The sequence below is a fragment of the Macadamia integrifolia genome, chromosome 12, assembly GCF_013358625.1.
Source record: "Macadamia integrifolia cultivar HAES 741 chromosome 12, SCU_Mint_v3, whole genome shotgun sequence".
In the NCBI taxonomy this organism is placed as follows: Eukaryota; Viridiplantae; Streptophyta; class Magnoliopsida; order Proteales; family Proteaceae; genus Macadamia; species Macadamia integrifolia.
In genome coordinates, this window is record NC_056568.1 from 21,182,306 (window position 1) to 21,197,651 (window position 15,346).

Sequence of the window (15,346 nt, forward strand, 5' to 3'; positions counted from 1 at the left end):
TGAGATCCGGCGTGAGAAACGTAGATTCTAGTAGAACCTATCATTTCACCACCTTGGGGTCAACACTAACGAGGTTTGATGTTTAAATCATGTTTAAAATCATAAAAGATGGTTGTCAGCCCGTTTTAGGCCCATTCGGGCTCAAAAATTCGACTGAGGGGCCAACAGGTGGGCCAGACAGCCCACCTGTCTTCTTCCACCGGCCTTCACAGGCGGGCCATATAGCCCACCGGTTGAACCGACGGGCCCCCTCCGGTGGGCGGCTTCGCCCGTCAGTCTTCGCCCACCTGTGGGGGCAGAAATTTGTTTCCTTCTTTGAAACGTTTCACAACCTTAGAAAAACCAAATGGGGATGTTCCAATCACATTTTCCACACATCTACGGTCTTATAAGATGATTCTAACCTAGATCTAAATTAGATTTAAGGATTGAAAAGCAATCTTACCTTCTTTGCTCAAGAGCTCTTTCAAAACCCCAAAATCACCTCTTAACTCAAGAAATCACCAATGCTTCTCAAATCTTATAAGCACTTCTTTAAACCTTCAAAATCAACACATAGACCATTTATCAAACCTTAGATTCATCATTTCAAGTGGGATTTACAAGATCTCAAGGAACTCTACCCAAATCAAGGGTTTCACTTGGGGTTTGATGAAAGTTTAAGTATAGCTTTCGCTCACCTCAAATCATAGGTCTCATGTTGGGGATCACTTTTCCGGTGCTGAAATGAGAAGATCAAACCTCAGAGTCACTTAAAATCATTTCTTCCTTTCTTTTCTTTCCCTTTCTTCTTTTTTGTTCTCTTTTCTTCCTTTATTTTCTCTCTCCACTTTACTCTTCTCACCAACTCTTTAATGCATTAAATGAGAAAAAGGAGAAACACAATAAGTACTATTTATACTTAGAGAATATCTAGTAACCACATGGGTGGGTCACACAGGTGGACGGGGTCGCCCGCCTGTGACCGCCCACCTGTTGGTCGAAACTTAGCCAAACAATGGAGATTTCAATGGAATTCGACTCTCGGCATGTATCTCACTCTTGGCACAAGATATATAATATATATACACTTTAGAATCCGGCTACATACCAGCATTACTCATACATGGCCTTATGATACGTGCATGTACACTGCTTGGATACACCCGTCTCCTCTGGCACTGACTCGGACTTGTCTGGCCAACCTGTGTTTAAAGTCACCGTTGCCATCATGGTTCATAGGGAACCCGCCTTAACTCTCTCTGGTTCGGGTCCTGCATGGTTAAACTAGGTCAACCGTGTAAGTAAACCAGGTTTAAAAGTAGGGTATCACAAAAACATCATAAGTAATACATGTTTTTTTCAAAAAACAAGGGATATAAGTGATGGATATGCACCGATCCTGATGGTATTGTCTAAGATTGAGACTGGTACTAATACCAAAAACTAAATCCTTGCTTCCACTGGAGTTTTTTCCTTTTTTTTTAATTATTATTTTTAAATATTTACCCCTATTTCCGTTCTACCAATATAATATCTATCGGTTAGGGTTCGGGAGGAATTGGACACGTACCTCAACACACGGGCGTTGGGCCTTCAGTGGCACTAGAGAGGATCTAAATCTATATTGATGGGTAGCAATATGGATCACTCAAGATAGGTGGTCCAATACTGATACCTCAAAAGCTTAAACCATGAACTAGGGTTAAATTTTTTTATTTTTTTATTTTTTTAACGAAAGTGGATCGATGTTGATCCTGCCTGCCCATTTTGCCACACCCACCCTAAATCTCTAGAGCATCTCTTCTTCTTTTGTGATTTTACATCTTACATTTGGCTGGCTGGTCCCCTAGGGCTCCGGCTACAAAATCTGATAAACTTTTCTCCGAGATAGGTAGTACAATTTTTCTTTTTTCATGAAGATATATCCTGTTCTAATAGATCACAGTTGTTTTCTATCTTTGCACTCACCATCTACTTCATTTGGAAGCATAAGAATGAGGTTTTGCTTTCTCTTATAACACCTAATCCATTTAGTATTTTAAAAATATCCACCAATGGATTTATGATTTAAATCTAAATAATGATAAACTAATCTTGTTTGCTATCATGCATATAGATGGTCCAACAAGCTTGAACCAAAGCACTACTCTTCCTTTTTTGATATGTAAAATTTTAGTTTGTGCTGGTACATCTAATGTTTTGCAATCAGATCTAGGCTGGGTATATGGAATCCTTTCACAAGGTGAGTTTAGGTTCATGGTGTCAGGTGTTATCAAGACTGATACCCAAGCAGCATTGGAAGAAGAAAATATACTATAAGGATTGTTAAAGGCAAAAACTGAAAATTGGGGCATTAGTGAAGTGTGGTTTTCCAACAAGCAACTCCACCACCTACTTCCATACCCCACCAAAGGCATGCGCCACTTCTCCACTATGTCACGTTTTGTAAAAACTACAAACTATCTAGATCTATTACTTTTGTATACGAAGACCTCACTAACACAGCCATGGAGACAGTATGGAATGCTGCTACTACTAATAACCAGAGATTACACAATCAACCCCTGAAGAATGTAGATCATGTATTATATTCTACTTAACAAACTGTTTTTCTTTTTCTTTGATAAAAAAAAAAAGTTCAAAATTTTGGTCGAAATGTGATATCTGATAACCCTTTGTGAAAAATGCATGATTTCGATTGGAATTTATAGTTGCGTTGAAATTTTATTCATATTTTGAGCTTCGATTCATTCATATTTTGGGTTTCAATATCGTGACAATCTAGAGGTGTCAATAGATTTGTAACCTTACTTTTCACCTTTGTTTTATTCTCAAATAGTTATTTAATGTGGTGGTGGAAAAGGGATTTTTAAAAATTGAAATTCATTTAATATAACATTTAGCTTAGATTCTGTGTGAAATGACAAATTTACCTTCATTGAAAAAACTGCATTTATCTGTTTCTAAGAATAACACAAAGCACAATTAAGGAAGGTGCAAAGTTTTAGATGCTCTAATAGAGGTGTAGACATTCCATTATGAAATAGGGAAAAAAATGCTCCCTAGTTACACGGCCTGGCATGGTGATAAGTTCTAGATGCACTAATAGAGGTGTAAATTAGACACTCCCATTATGAACTAGGGAAAAAAATGTTCCCTAGTTACATGCCCTGTGCCAGTGTGGCACACATGGGCATCAAATAAGGTTGGTTTTTGGGGGTTTCACAAGGTAGGAGTAGTCATTTTGAGACTCTTTGGGCTCACGAGCACACATGGACATCAAATAGGGTTAGGTTTTTTGGGTTTCAAAGGGGAGGGGTTGTCATTTCGTCACTTTTTGTGTCTGAGCATAGATCAATGAGCGCTCATTTTCCCTTTATATTCATTCTTAATTATATTTTGGGAAAAAGAAAGTTGTCTAGTCGTGTGGCCCTTGGGCCTAGACACAGAGGCATGCACAATTATTGTCCCACCCCTAACTTGTAGATTAAAATCTCATTCATGTTGAAGCCCCTGAATGTGCTCTAATTGGTCCTTGTGCTAGTGTAGGAAACACATGACCATGCAATGATCTATTGCCCTAATATTTTAGTTGTTTTAACTTTTAATTAAACTTTGTGCTCTAGCTTTAAATTTTGTATGGGAAAAGTTAGGTATGCTGTCGATATACCGTAAGTTAGTACCCATTGTGTCTATCTCTCTCTTCCCTTTTGAGATGACCCCCATATCCTTCCTAAATGATACCCCATCACAGCATACCTATCTCTACAATAGCATATAATGTACACTACAAACATAGGGTCTGAAGATAAACTATCATTTTTTTTACTATTTAAGGGCCACGCTATGTTTAAAGGGTTCAAAATAGAGTTTCTTAGAAAGTTTCAAAACATATTTTAGTCATTTGGGCTTCGAAACCAGCTCTCAAAATCTACCAATTTTGGTAGAATTTTCACTGTTTTAAACTAAGTTTCAAAACTTCAAACCTTGCATACTTCCTTCCCCGCACAACCTGGAGGACGGTTACAATTTTTGCCTTATTTTGTTTAGGGAGAAAGAATGTTATTGGGATATGTAGCATATGCTAGCGGCTCCCTATCTCTCTCCTCTCTCCTATGAAATGACATTTGCCCCTATTATGGAGGAGAGAGATAGACACAGAGGCAATAGTATATGCTACACAATCGGACATGGAATCACTCTCTCTTTTGGGAGGGGGATTGCTATTATATTACATGGCCCTTTCACGTGTGCATGACGGCATCCAACAGTGGTAGGAATTTTTACTTCACAGTAACCTGGCCATCCTTTTGCCCTTCCTATGTCTAGGGGGTGCCAGGTAACTTGGTAGCTTTTTTTTTTTTTTTTTTTTTGACAAAAGTTTTTCAAGTAGATTTTGTATTTTTTTTTACCATGTGATGAGTGATATGATGATGCCAATTACCATTGTATATCAAGAAACATACTAGTCAACACTTGGTTATAAGAAGCATTAATTTGTCATGTTTCAAAGTTTATAGAAGTAATACTTCTTGTTGGGGAGTACTGCTCGCATGAGGGACAATAGAAGCACGAAGAAACATGAATAAATGTATGATTTTCTATTTCATGAGAGGCAGGTCGGTCATATCATCTTATATATCCCAACGCAAGGGCCACATTCATCCACAAAAACCATATTTCTAATTTTAAAATAAAAATATTATTTTATATATAATTTTTTTAATAAAAATATATTTAAAAAATAGTAATAAATCCCATATCTCCATGTTTTTTTTCCGGCACATTTTTTCTTAAGGCCCAATTATTCGACATGCCAAACAGCCAAAAAATTAAACCAAGTGGGACAGTCATGCACACCAACCAACCCTATCACTTTGTCAGTCTTTTTTGGTGGACTTTGTCTTGGGAGTTGGGTCTTTCAAAATCTATATATGCGTTTTGGGACTTTTGAGTGGGTATGCCGTATGCCTCTAAAATTTAGGTCTCACTTGAACCACCACGTGACCACATATACTTAATTGTCCGCTTGCCAAATGTCAATGGGAGGTGGTGATAAGGCAGACTTTTTAACTCAAATTGAATGAATGGGAGCTCAAACTCTATCCTTTGTAATGAACGGTGAAGTGCGATGAGTATCGAATGACTAAGAGTATCTGAATATATGTTGTAGGATTTTTAATTACTCGATGCTTATTACATCAATACAGTGGTTGTAGACAATTTTCACACGACCACTACACTCAAGACACATTTGAGATTGAAAATAAGGCTAACATATTAGTTCACTATATTGTGTTTAGTAAACATTCTTAAAATAGATTTTGAGTTTAAAACATAACGTGAAATTCAAATTTTTTTTCCTTGCTTTTAAATGTATTCTAGACCTAGAATCTTTTCTAAAAATACATACCAAACACAATCTTGGTTTTCTATTAGGATCCATTTTTTAGTTAAACATCTAGCTTAAACATGTTAAGTATGCTTTTGCTTGCAGCGCACTTGTTGTTCTCCATTCGAATTGTCAAGGTTTTTTTTTTTTTTTTCCATTGCTGCCACCAATCTTTACCCTAGCTTGGCAATTGTGGGTGAGGCACTAACTCTTGATAGGGAATGAAAAAAACTCTTTCACTTGGCCTACAATATGTAGCTCTCCACTCAGATTGTTAGGTTCTGATCATTCAATGTAATAATGTTGTCTGTTGATGTGGCACTTAATTTTTTCCACCCCATTTCTAGCTTTAAGTAAAAAGTATTTTGTTTGTATCTTTTTCTAAAAACAATCCATCTCATGTCAATTTCCTCTCTTTCACATAGAATCCCACCCCACTAAAAATTATATATTTCATTTATTTTCTTCTCTTTTCTCGTTAATCTAATTCACAATATGTGGGTCAGATTCCACCCCGGTATGACTCGGTTCATGCAGTTGTAGGGTTAGTATGAGTCCGCGGGGCTAGTCAGACTGAAGGTCTGGATAACTATCGTTACTCGTTAGAAAAAAAAAAAATCTAACTCACAATATGTGAGACCCACCCTCACAAGTTTTTATCCTTTTATCCATCAGGGAAATTAAAAGGGAATGAATTTGAAAATTTCAAACTTGAAAAATAAACTTTTGTAATCATTAGTCCATGTGATTATATATACTACTTAAATTTCTTACCATATTTAGTAACAATAATTTTACATATAATTTGTATTTAATAATTAAATATTATATTGATATAGTTACATGAGGTAATGATCATCAAAATTTCTTTTTTGAGTTTGACGATTTTATTTCCCTTCTAATTCCCTTGATTATGTAAAAAGCTAAACGGGGTCTTTGGACATAATATATTTTCATGAGCGGGTGTACTTTGTATCCAAAAAAACAAAAAGTCAACAAAGGGAGAAGAGAAATTTTTTTGGTGTGTTTAGTACAGTTAAGTACTGGTTGTTGAATGTATTTGGTAAACCATTACACACCATGCATTTAAAACATAATTAAGTATCCCCATATGATGTGCCCATTAAAACTATAAACAACCTTATAATTTGTAACTCACTTGATCAATATTTTTGTATTAAATATGCACGATGTTGGTCACAAGTCTTTATTATCCGGAGTGTAATCACATTAGTACTAATGCATCAGATCCCATCAGAACTCCACATAACCTATAAAATAAAAAATCCTAACTATCCCACCAGTCATAAAATATGGGATTAATACTGTATAAGATTATGAATCGGCTGTATCAAGTATATTCGAGATCATAAGGTTATTTTTTTTTTTTTTTTTGGCCATTACAACTTATCAGTATCAATAGTGATCTCTGAAAATACCAATAGTACTATTGACCAATACGATACTAATACCTGAAACCTTTATTTGGAAAAAAAAATAAAACTAGTAACGAAGAATAAGAAATTAATAAATTTATATTTAGATTTTCTTTCATAATCATAATCATAATCAAAGGAGTGTTTTATATAGGTGGAAGGAAGCTGCGTTGAAGAAATAATCTCACTTAGTGGTTTGCATCTTAACTTAAACTAATTGCCATTCCCGTAGAAAACTGTGAAGACAACTCTCCCACAAAAACTTGGCTATCCTGATTTTAGATTAGAGATGAATGTGGTTTTTGGATCTATTTGGGGTAGGAAGGATTTTGAGAGGTTCTTTTGTTGTTTATTACTTTGGAAAATGGTTGATCCTCTTCTTCTTCTTTTTTTATTTTTTTTTATTTTGTCTCTTCATAAAAGAGTATTCTTTATTCTCTGTAGATTTTCAGTTTTTGACCATTTCAAGGAAGTGAGATTCCTCAGGTCTAGGGAGGTTTTTTTTTTTTTTTTTTTTTTAAACCAAAGTGTCCAGTATAACTTACGCACACCTCGACTAATCCTCGAGGAGACTAGCACAACAACCCACCGTCATGATCTCCACTTAAATCTTAAATGCACAGATGGGTTCCCGCACCAGAAAATCAATGGTTCTAAACCGAATTATATCGAATAAAAACCGATAAACCCAAACCAAATAAACAAAAATTATTGTACTACCTTATGTTTAAGGAAAGGTTGGTTATGTATTTCTAAGGGACTCAATTTCTAAGGTGGCTTTTTACAATAGAATTATAGTAAGAGAATCCACAATATATATTGAGATGGTAAGCTTTAGATATCTAAAATTATATGTTCATGCTCTCAAATTAGTTGTAAAAAGAATCGAATCAAAACGTACAAATGGAAAAACTAAATGTGCACTAGCACTAAAAACCTATGTAAACCAAATATGAACTGATAGTAAATACATTAAAAATCGAAATTGCAAACTGTTTTTGAAATTGGCACTACAAATTGTATATAAATCAGATAACGAAAACCAAATAGAAAGCGATAATACCGAATTGAATGCAAAACGATTCCGATTTTGACTGATTGTTAACCGGTTCAATTTTGATTTAAATTTTGTAAAAATGTAAACCATAATATCGATATGGATTTGTCATATCAAGCTGGATCAGACCGTTTTTCCAATATGCCTTAGTTCTTTGGACCATATCACCATCCTCTATTCCAAAACCACTACTATGAATTGGTATTGCATCAGTATCAAGTAATGGTAAATTGTCTTAAATAGTAGACATAAGAGTCTAATCACAATGTCAAATCATCGATGAATAAAGGGATTCTTCTTTCTCTACTCATGAAGGAAAACTTCATCCAATTCCTTTTTCACTAATAGTAAAAGAAAACTTCGCCCTCAAGAATTACTGGATCCAAAAGAAAAATTAAAAGAGAGACAGTCGTTTGGATGGATGATAACCCACGGGCAAAAACTATGAGTGGGTAGACCATATGGGGTTGAAATTTTATGGATAGATAAATCCCAAGATCCCTAACTCACATGTCAAGTTTTGATCCAATGAAAGTTGGCCACTTGATGAAACCAAGTATGGAAAAGTTGATCCATGGGACTACATGGGGCATATGAGCGAACATACATGTGTAGATGTCAAGATAAGTTATTGAATGTGAAGATGAAATATGACATGTAACCAAATTATTTCTTAAATATTCAATGGTCAAAATCATCACATCACTCTTCAACATGTGATATAATAACTGCATCCATCCGCCAATTTTGTCCATTAATTTCCATCTCAAGATTTGACCTAAAATAAAAATTCAATTTTATGGCATCTAATAAGAATACTATCGATATAAAGTGCTATTTGCTCACATGCAATACTATATTTGCTGGTGGATTTAATGGCAAACTACTTTCAAGATATGACAAAATATCCTTAATATGAGTCAACAATGAACAAATCCGGAAGGTCACTAACAAACTCATAGGTTGTGTTTGCTATGTATTTTTGGAGTAGATTCTAGATCTAAAATGCAATCTAAAACAAGATTCTTCCCTATTTTCTGACTTATGATTGTATTTTAAATCCAAAATCTATTCAAAAAATACATACCAAATATATCCCACATGAAAAAGAACTTTTTCTTGTGTGCCACATGTGATGGGAACGACTTTTCTTGTCACCATCCGTGGTCACATGAAAAGGGTTGTCTCTTGGACCATAAAAGATATTTCAAAGTTCATAGAAGGAAAAGGAAAAGGAAAAGGAAAAGGAAATCCATCCGGGAGCATGGCGACGTGGCCTATGCCAATGCTTTCTCTCTCCATGTGAAAAGATATCCTTGCCGTTTGTTTTGGGTGAGGATAGAGATAGACCTAGGGAGCACTGCCTCCCTGACAGAGAACCACTTTCCTTCATACAACCAATTCGAAAGGTGAGGCAGCTCCTGTTACCCAACCTTGGGTCTCCCTAGCTCGTCCTAGCACTCCCAAGGTTGGGCTGGGCATCTCAGCCAATAATGAACCCTGTCTGGCTTATCTCAGCCCAGCACTACCCTAATTTTTTGTGGACGGGCTGGGGCTTAGTAGGCCACAATTACACCCCGTAATGGAAAATTTTGACAAAACTTGGCCTCACATTTTCTCTAATTTTCTCTTGTATTTTGCATAAAGGGAAGTGTTTCCGCGTGGGGGGGGGGGGGGAGTGTGTTTCTTGTGCATGCACGAGGACTAATGAAAGCACACAAGAAAGCATCCACAAATTATGTCATTTTACCTTTGCATGTTTTATATTCATATATCTCCTCCCAAGATTAAGGGGAGCTTCTCTAACAAAGTTTTAGTTATGAAAATTTTGGATGGACAAATGAAATAAAGAGAACTTTCTTCTTCTTTATAAGCTATCATATAACAGATCATTTACATTGCTTATACATATTGGCTTCATTGTTTTGAGAGAAAAAAAAAAAATGATTATGATCTCACTATGCAGTTGAAGGAATGTGGTAGATTATTCATCTTGGATGAGCATGTTTCAGTTTGTTTTCGACATAGATCGGAAACTCTTAATGGCATAATGCAGAGATTTTGGTGTTAATCAAAGACAAAAACAAGAAGATTTCTACCAAACACAAGCAAACGACACCAAATTTAACGTGGAAAACTCTTCAAAGTGAAGGAAAAAACCAAGAGATAAATCTGACAATAATCTGCTGAAATCAAATGAGGGTTACAATGTTTTTCCTCTCAAGTTTTTCTCCAAAACTTGAGGCTTACAACAAGAATCACAGAAAAGTAATAGCACTTGAAGAAAAATATAAGTTAACTAACAATCACCAACAAAATGACTCTTTCCCCCACTATCTTCCAATGGATCAGGTTGGCACTGTTGAATCCATTTCCTCCAGTTGCAACTTTAAATTGATAAGACTTATTTCAAATGCTATGAAGAACATAACAGGACAACTTCTTTCCTATTTGGTTGCCCTAGCACAGTTGAATTTCACTCTTTTTATTTGTTTTAGTCATTCCTTTTTTACTCCTAAGTTTCTTGACCTGGATGAATTTTGGATTCAAGAGACAAGAAAGATATATTAAACCTCCTTTTGGGTCTTCTTAACACTCCTTGAGTCCTTGGAGAGGATTTTGTGTTAAAAGCTTAAAGCTTATTAATTCTCCACTAAATGTCATTACTTGAATCCAAAAGAGAATGAAAGGAAGTACAAGTTTGAACTTTTCTTTTTCTTTAATATAGATTTTTTCCAAACTACCGTTAAATAGAAAACCTAAGCTTTTATTATCATTTTCCATCATGAAATGACCTTACTTGAAAGCCTTGAACTCAACTCTGTATGAGTAATTATTCAAATAAAATGTATAGATTACAAGAATTTCTTAATTTTAATTTCAAAGCTTGAATAAATGCTAGAGGAATTTCATTCCTTGATTTGTCAATATCCAGAGAACCAAGTAAAGTCTCCACTTGGAAGAGTAAATCATACCAAAATCTCCTTCAAACTCTCCTTCTTCAGAGAACAATTTGCACTAGAAATCTCCTTCAAACCAAGTAAAAAGACATCTCATTCATTCATAACCTTACTGCAAAAGAATCATATTACTGAAAAATTAACAATTTTGATACCAGATTTCGTGTATAATCCATGCATTACAGTAAGAGAGAGTTGTGTGGAGTAACACCTAATCTTCAGGTAAACTGCAAGTCTTATTTGAATCAAACAAGTTTCCACTTCTCTTAGCAGCTTTCACAATTTGGATGTTTAGTACAGACGACTTACCTGTGGTGAATTCTGCAGGCTGCATGATTTCAGAGCTTTCTGGATTAATCAAGATGGAGTCAATAGCAAAATAGAAACACAAAATGAAGTCATTAGGAAGAAATGAACCACTAATGCGTAAATACACATTAAAATTATGCATAAGTGGGAAGGTACATTTGGTACTCATTTTGTTCAATAAAGGACCTTGTCAGCAAACTTGTATCAACCCCAATTTCTGGATCAAAAGAGTTGTCATTTGCAGATTGTGCTCATGCTTGCACCTTTAGGTAGTGCTAATGCTTGAGAATAAGGGGATAACAGCAAATTCAATCCATCATGCAATCCGTTAGCGAATAAACTTACAATATATGATTTTCATAATTCCTCATCCATAAGTAGAATTACGAACCCAAATAGTGTACATGAATTTTTACAATTACAGATCTTACTTGGTTTGGCTCTTTATTGTTATACTAGACTATATTCAGAAAGCCAAAAAGATATCCCTATTCACCTTCTAGTACAAGAACTAAATGGACAAAAAGTAAATAAACCTGGGACTATCTTCAGTATCCATCCATGGATTGGTGGCAATAGGTGAAGAAGGAACAATTCCAAAATATGTGGTTCTTCTTAGTTGGAGTTGGTGAATGTTTTCAAATTGTTCTGATTCTGAGAAAATATTAACCATGGCTGATCATCTACCTATACCAGAGATCACAAACCCTGAAGCTACTATCTACCTTCATTGGTAATCAATTGCGAAAATACTTGAGTTGTACTATGCTCAGAACTTCCATCACTGTCCCCTTCAAGCCTTGTGCCACTAGATAGTACACGTAAAACAACAGGAGGCAACGGGAGCTGATATCCATGATCCGTGCTATCCTCATGAGGTTCTCTGTTCACTGCAGTCTGCTGGAGCTGCAGTGCATACTCCAAGTTCCAGAGCACATCACCCATTGTAGGCCTATCAATACCATACTTAGCCAAGCATTTCACTGCAGTCTCTGAAAATTTCTCAAGAGACTTGGTATTGATTTTGCCAATGAGATGAGGATCGATGATTTGCTCAAGCCGCCGTTTCTTCTGCAACTTCATTGCCCATTCAGCTAAGTTCACCTCCTCCCTCAAAAGCAAAGGATCAATGACTGGTCTGGCACAGAGTACTTCAAGAAGTACCACACCAAATGAATAGACATCCGATTTATCTGTGAGCTGCTGCATTCTGAAGTACTCTGGGTCCAGATACCCGAAACTACCTTTAACACTAGTGCTAACATGAGTCTCGTCAAGACACGGGCCGGACTTTGAAAGCCCGAAATCAGCAACCTTAGCAACATAATTCTCATCAAGCAATATATTGGTCGACTTCACATCTCGATGGATGATTCCTTGGGCAGAAACAGTGTGAAGATAGTGAATACCTCTGGCAGAACCAATGCATATCTCAAGCCTCTGCTTCCAAGACAAAGGAGGCAACCCTGAATCATATAAGTGATTCTTCAATGGTCCTTTTTCCATGAACTCATATACTAGTATCATCTCTGACTGTTCTTCACAGTACCCAATTAAGGAGACTAGGTGTCTGTGTCGAATTTTAGTTAAGACTGTGATCTCTGTCTGGAATTCATAAAGGCCTTGCTTGGAGCCTGGCATACCACGCTTCACGGCAACTTTCGTGTTATCTCTCAGCACCCCTTTGTAGACCATACCGAATCCACCAGAGCCGATGATCAGATTCTTATCGAAATTGTTGGTGGAAAATTGTATCTCTGCAAAAGGAATCTTCAAGCCAAGGTTCATGTTCAAGCCAGGAAACACACTGTTGGTCTCTTCACTGAACCTGCTGTGAGAACTCCCCCCACCTCCAAGCATGGGCAGGGGAGACCAGGACACAGTTTCTGAAGGCGTTTCTTGTCGTCTCTTCTTCCTCCTATGCTTAACTAACATGACAGAAAAGATCACAATCCAAGCACATACAAGAGCAAAGCCTCCAAGCACTGAACCCACCAGAATTGCGAAATGTTTGCTCTTCGATCCTCTGGACGAAATCGAAGACCCAACAACCCCACCATCCATAATCTTCATGATCTCTACACCATTGAGAATTGCATTGATTTGTTGAGGAAAACTCATACCAGAAGGACCAACGCTTATGTGCATTAACCCAGAAGAATTCTCTGCATCAGTGACGAAATCAAGGTGGCAAGGAGTCGCCAGCGTGTGATCTGTAAGAGTACTGAGCTGAAGATCTTTGAAAGCTGAGTAGTCGTTGACGTACACATTGAAGTAGAGCTGAGATTCAGAAGTACTAACGATATCACAGAAATGCATCCGAACCAAGTGCTTTCCATGGCCAGAGCTCAGAGGAAAAGCCCAAGTTATATTGAAATTCACCAACCCAGAAAGGTTACTCTTATTCATCTCTTGGGCGGTCAGGTAAACACTATCAGGAGCGATCTCTCTGCTGCTAATTCCTTCCAGGTAGGTCAGGGTTCCAGTGGAAGAAACAGATTTCGCTGCAGACTTCAAGACCAGAAAATCCTCGTCAGGGATCCAAGTCCTCCACAGAGTAGTATCATTGAAGGGTGTGATTTTGGGACCTCCGACATTGATCCTGTGAACAGTCTCCAAAACCTGCAACGATGGACCTCTGTCATCCTCGATTCCCGCAGGACCAAGAAATTTTAGTCCCACATCATTAATAAGATCATGAGAAGCAGAGAAGACTTCGATGGCGTTAACGAACCCCAAAAACGATTTTCCGGCCGAAGCAAACGAGATTTCGAGCTTATCGTAGTTAACCATTACTATATACTCCTTAAGCAAAGGAGAAGATGTATGGCTGTTGTCTGAGAAGCTAAACTCACTCGAAAGAGAAGACCCAGGAACAGAGACATGGAAAAGAGCTGAGGTGAGATCACAGCCCTGAGAAGAGAAAGGGAAGAAATGGAGACGTACCAAGTGCCTGCCTTTCTCCTTTATGTCGAACACATAGCTTGAATTCCTTGTGAAAACTCTGGCTTTTTGGTACAGGGATGATGAACCAGGAGATGGGTTTGGGTCTGTTAGAGTGAACGATCGAGGTGCAGAGAGGAGGAAGGTGGAGTCGCCCACAAAGGCTCTGTTCTCGACCATGATGTTGTCGTTTGATCCGCAGCTGATGAGGTAATTATCCGGAGGAGTGAAAGCAAGTGAAGGAAGATAAAGGGCTGTGAATTGGAGAATCAAGAAAAGAGTAAAGGAGAAAAATTGAAGCTTTTTGTTGTCCATTAATGGAGATTACGTCTATAGTTGAAAAGGAAAAAAAAAATCAAGCTCTGGAATTCATCCTCCAAGGTGTGACAAACTGTGAAGACCAGCGGAGAAAGATGAAGAAAGAAGGTAAACACTTGGGTAGTCAAACAGAGGTTGGATTTTGATATCAGTGGTGGAGAATGTGGCCATGGCGGACCATGGGGGTCCCACAGAAGACCCCATTATTTTCACAGGATTTCCATTAGAGCACGGGATGGAAAGTTGAAGGGTCTTTCTCCGTTCGTAGAATCATATCGCAAACCATGAATACAACGAATCTTAGGCTGTGTTTGGTAGTCACGAGGGCAGAAGAAAAGAAAATAAAATAAAAAAATACACTTTTTGTACTTTTCTTTTCTTAGATTAAAAATTTTTCTTTGCGCATGATATGTCTCTTCAAGAGAGGATTTCCCTTTTCAAATTCAAAATTCTCCTTAATAAAAAAGTGAAATTTTCTTTTGCTCCTTCAAAATTTTTTTTACTAAAAACACAAAAAAAAATGAGAAAATATGAAAATATAATAAGGTAAAAAATGAATGATTACACAATGATTTCTTATGTATCTATCTCTTGTAAAATTCAAAAAATCTTAAAATTCAAAATTTTTTGAATTTTTTTCTTTTATTCTCTTGGTAACAAAAAATAATACTCTTTTTATTTTCTCAACATTTCTTCTATTTTCTTTTCTTTTCTTCTCTTGGCTATCAAACGTAGCCTTAGGGGTCCTCTCGTTTTTTTGTTGCAGAAAGAAGATGACAGTATTAATGGTCATTTGAGAAAAATGATGAGTCTAGCGTTTTAAACGCGTTTTCGTTTTTTATTATTTAAAACACGTTTTATCGTATGCTTCCCAAAGATATTTAAAAGAACAACAAACTTTAAGCATTCCCGTTCTAAACACGTTTAAAACACATTCTCGTTTTTATGG

General features: G+C 36.7%; 1 protein-coding gene across 1 annotated transcript; it reads right to left on the bottom strand.

Annotated features, from left to right (window-relative positions):
• Positions 1-11,464: 11,464 nt before the first annotated feature.
• LOC122057024 (probable receptor-like protein kinase At5g24010) lies at positions 11,465-14,515 on the bottom strand. The gene has a single exon (XM_042619007.1). The coding sequence runs from the start codon at positions 14,392-14,394 to the stop codon at positions 11,854-11,856; it is 2,541 nt and encodes an 846-aa protein (XP_042474941.1). The 5' UTR covers positions 14,395-14,515; the 3' UTR covers positions 11,465-11,853.
• Positions 14,516-15,346: the final 831 nt, after the last annotated feature.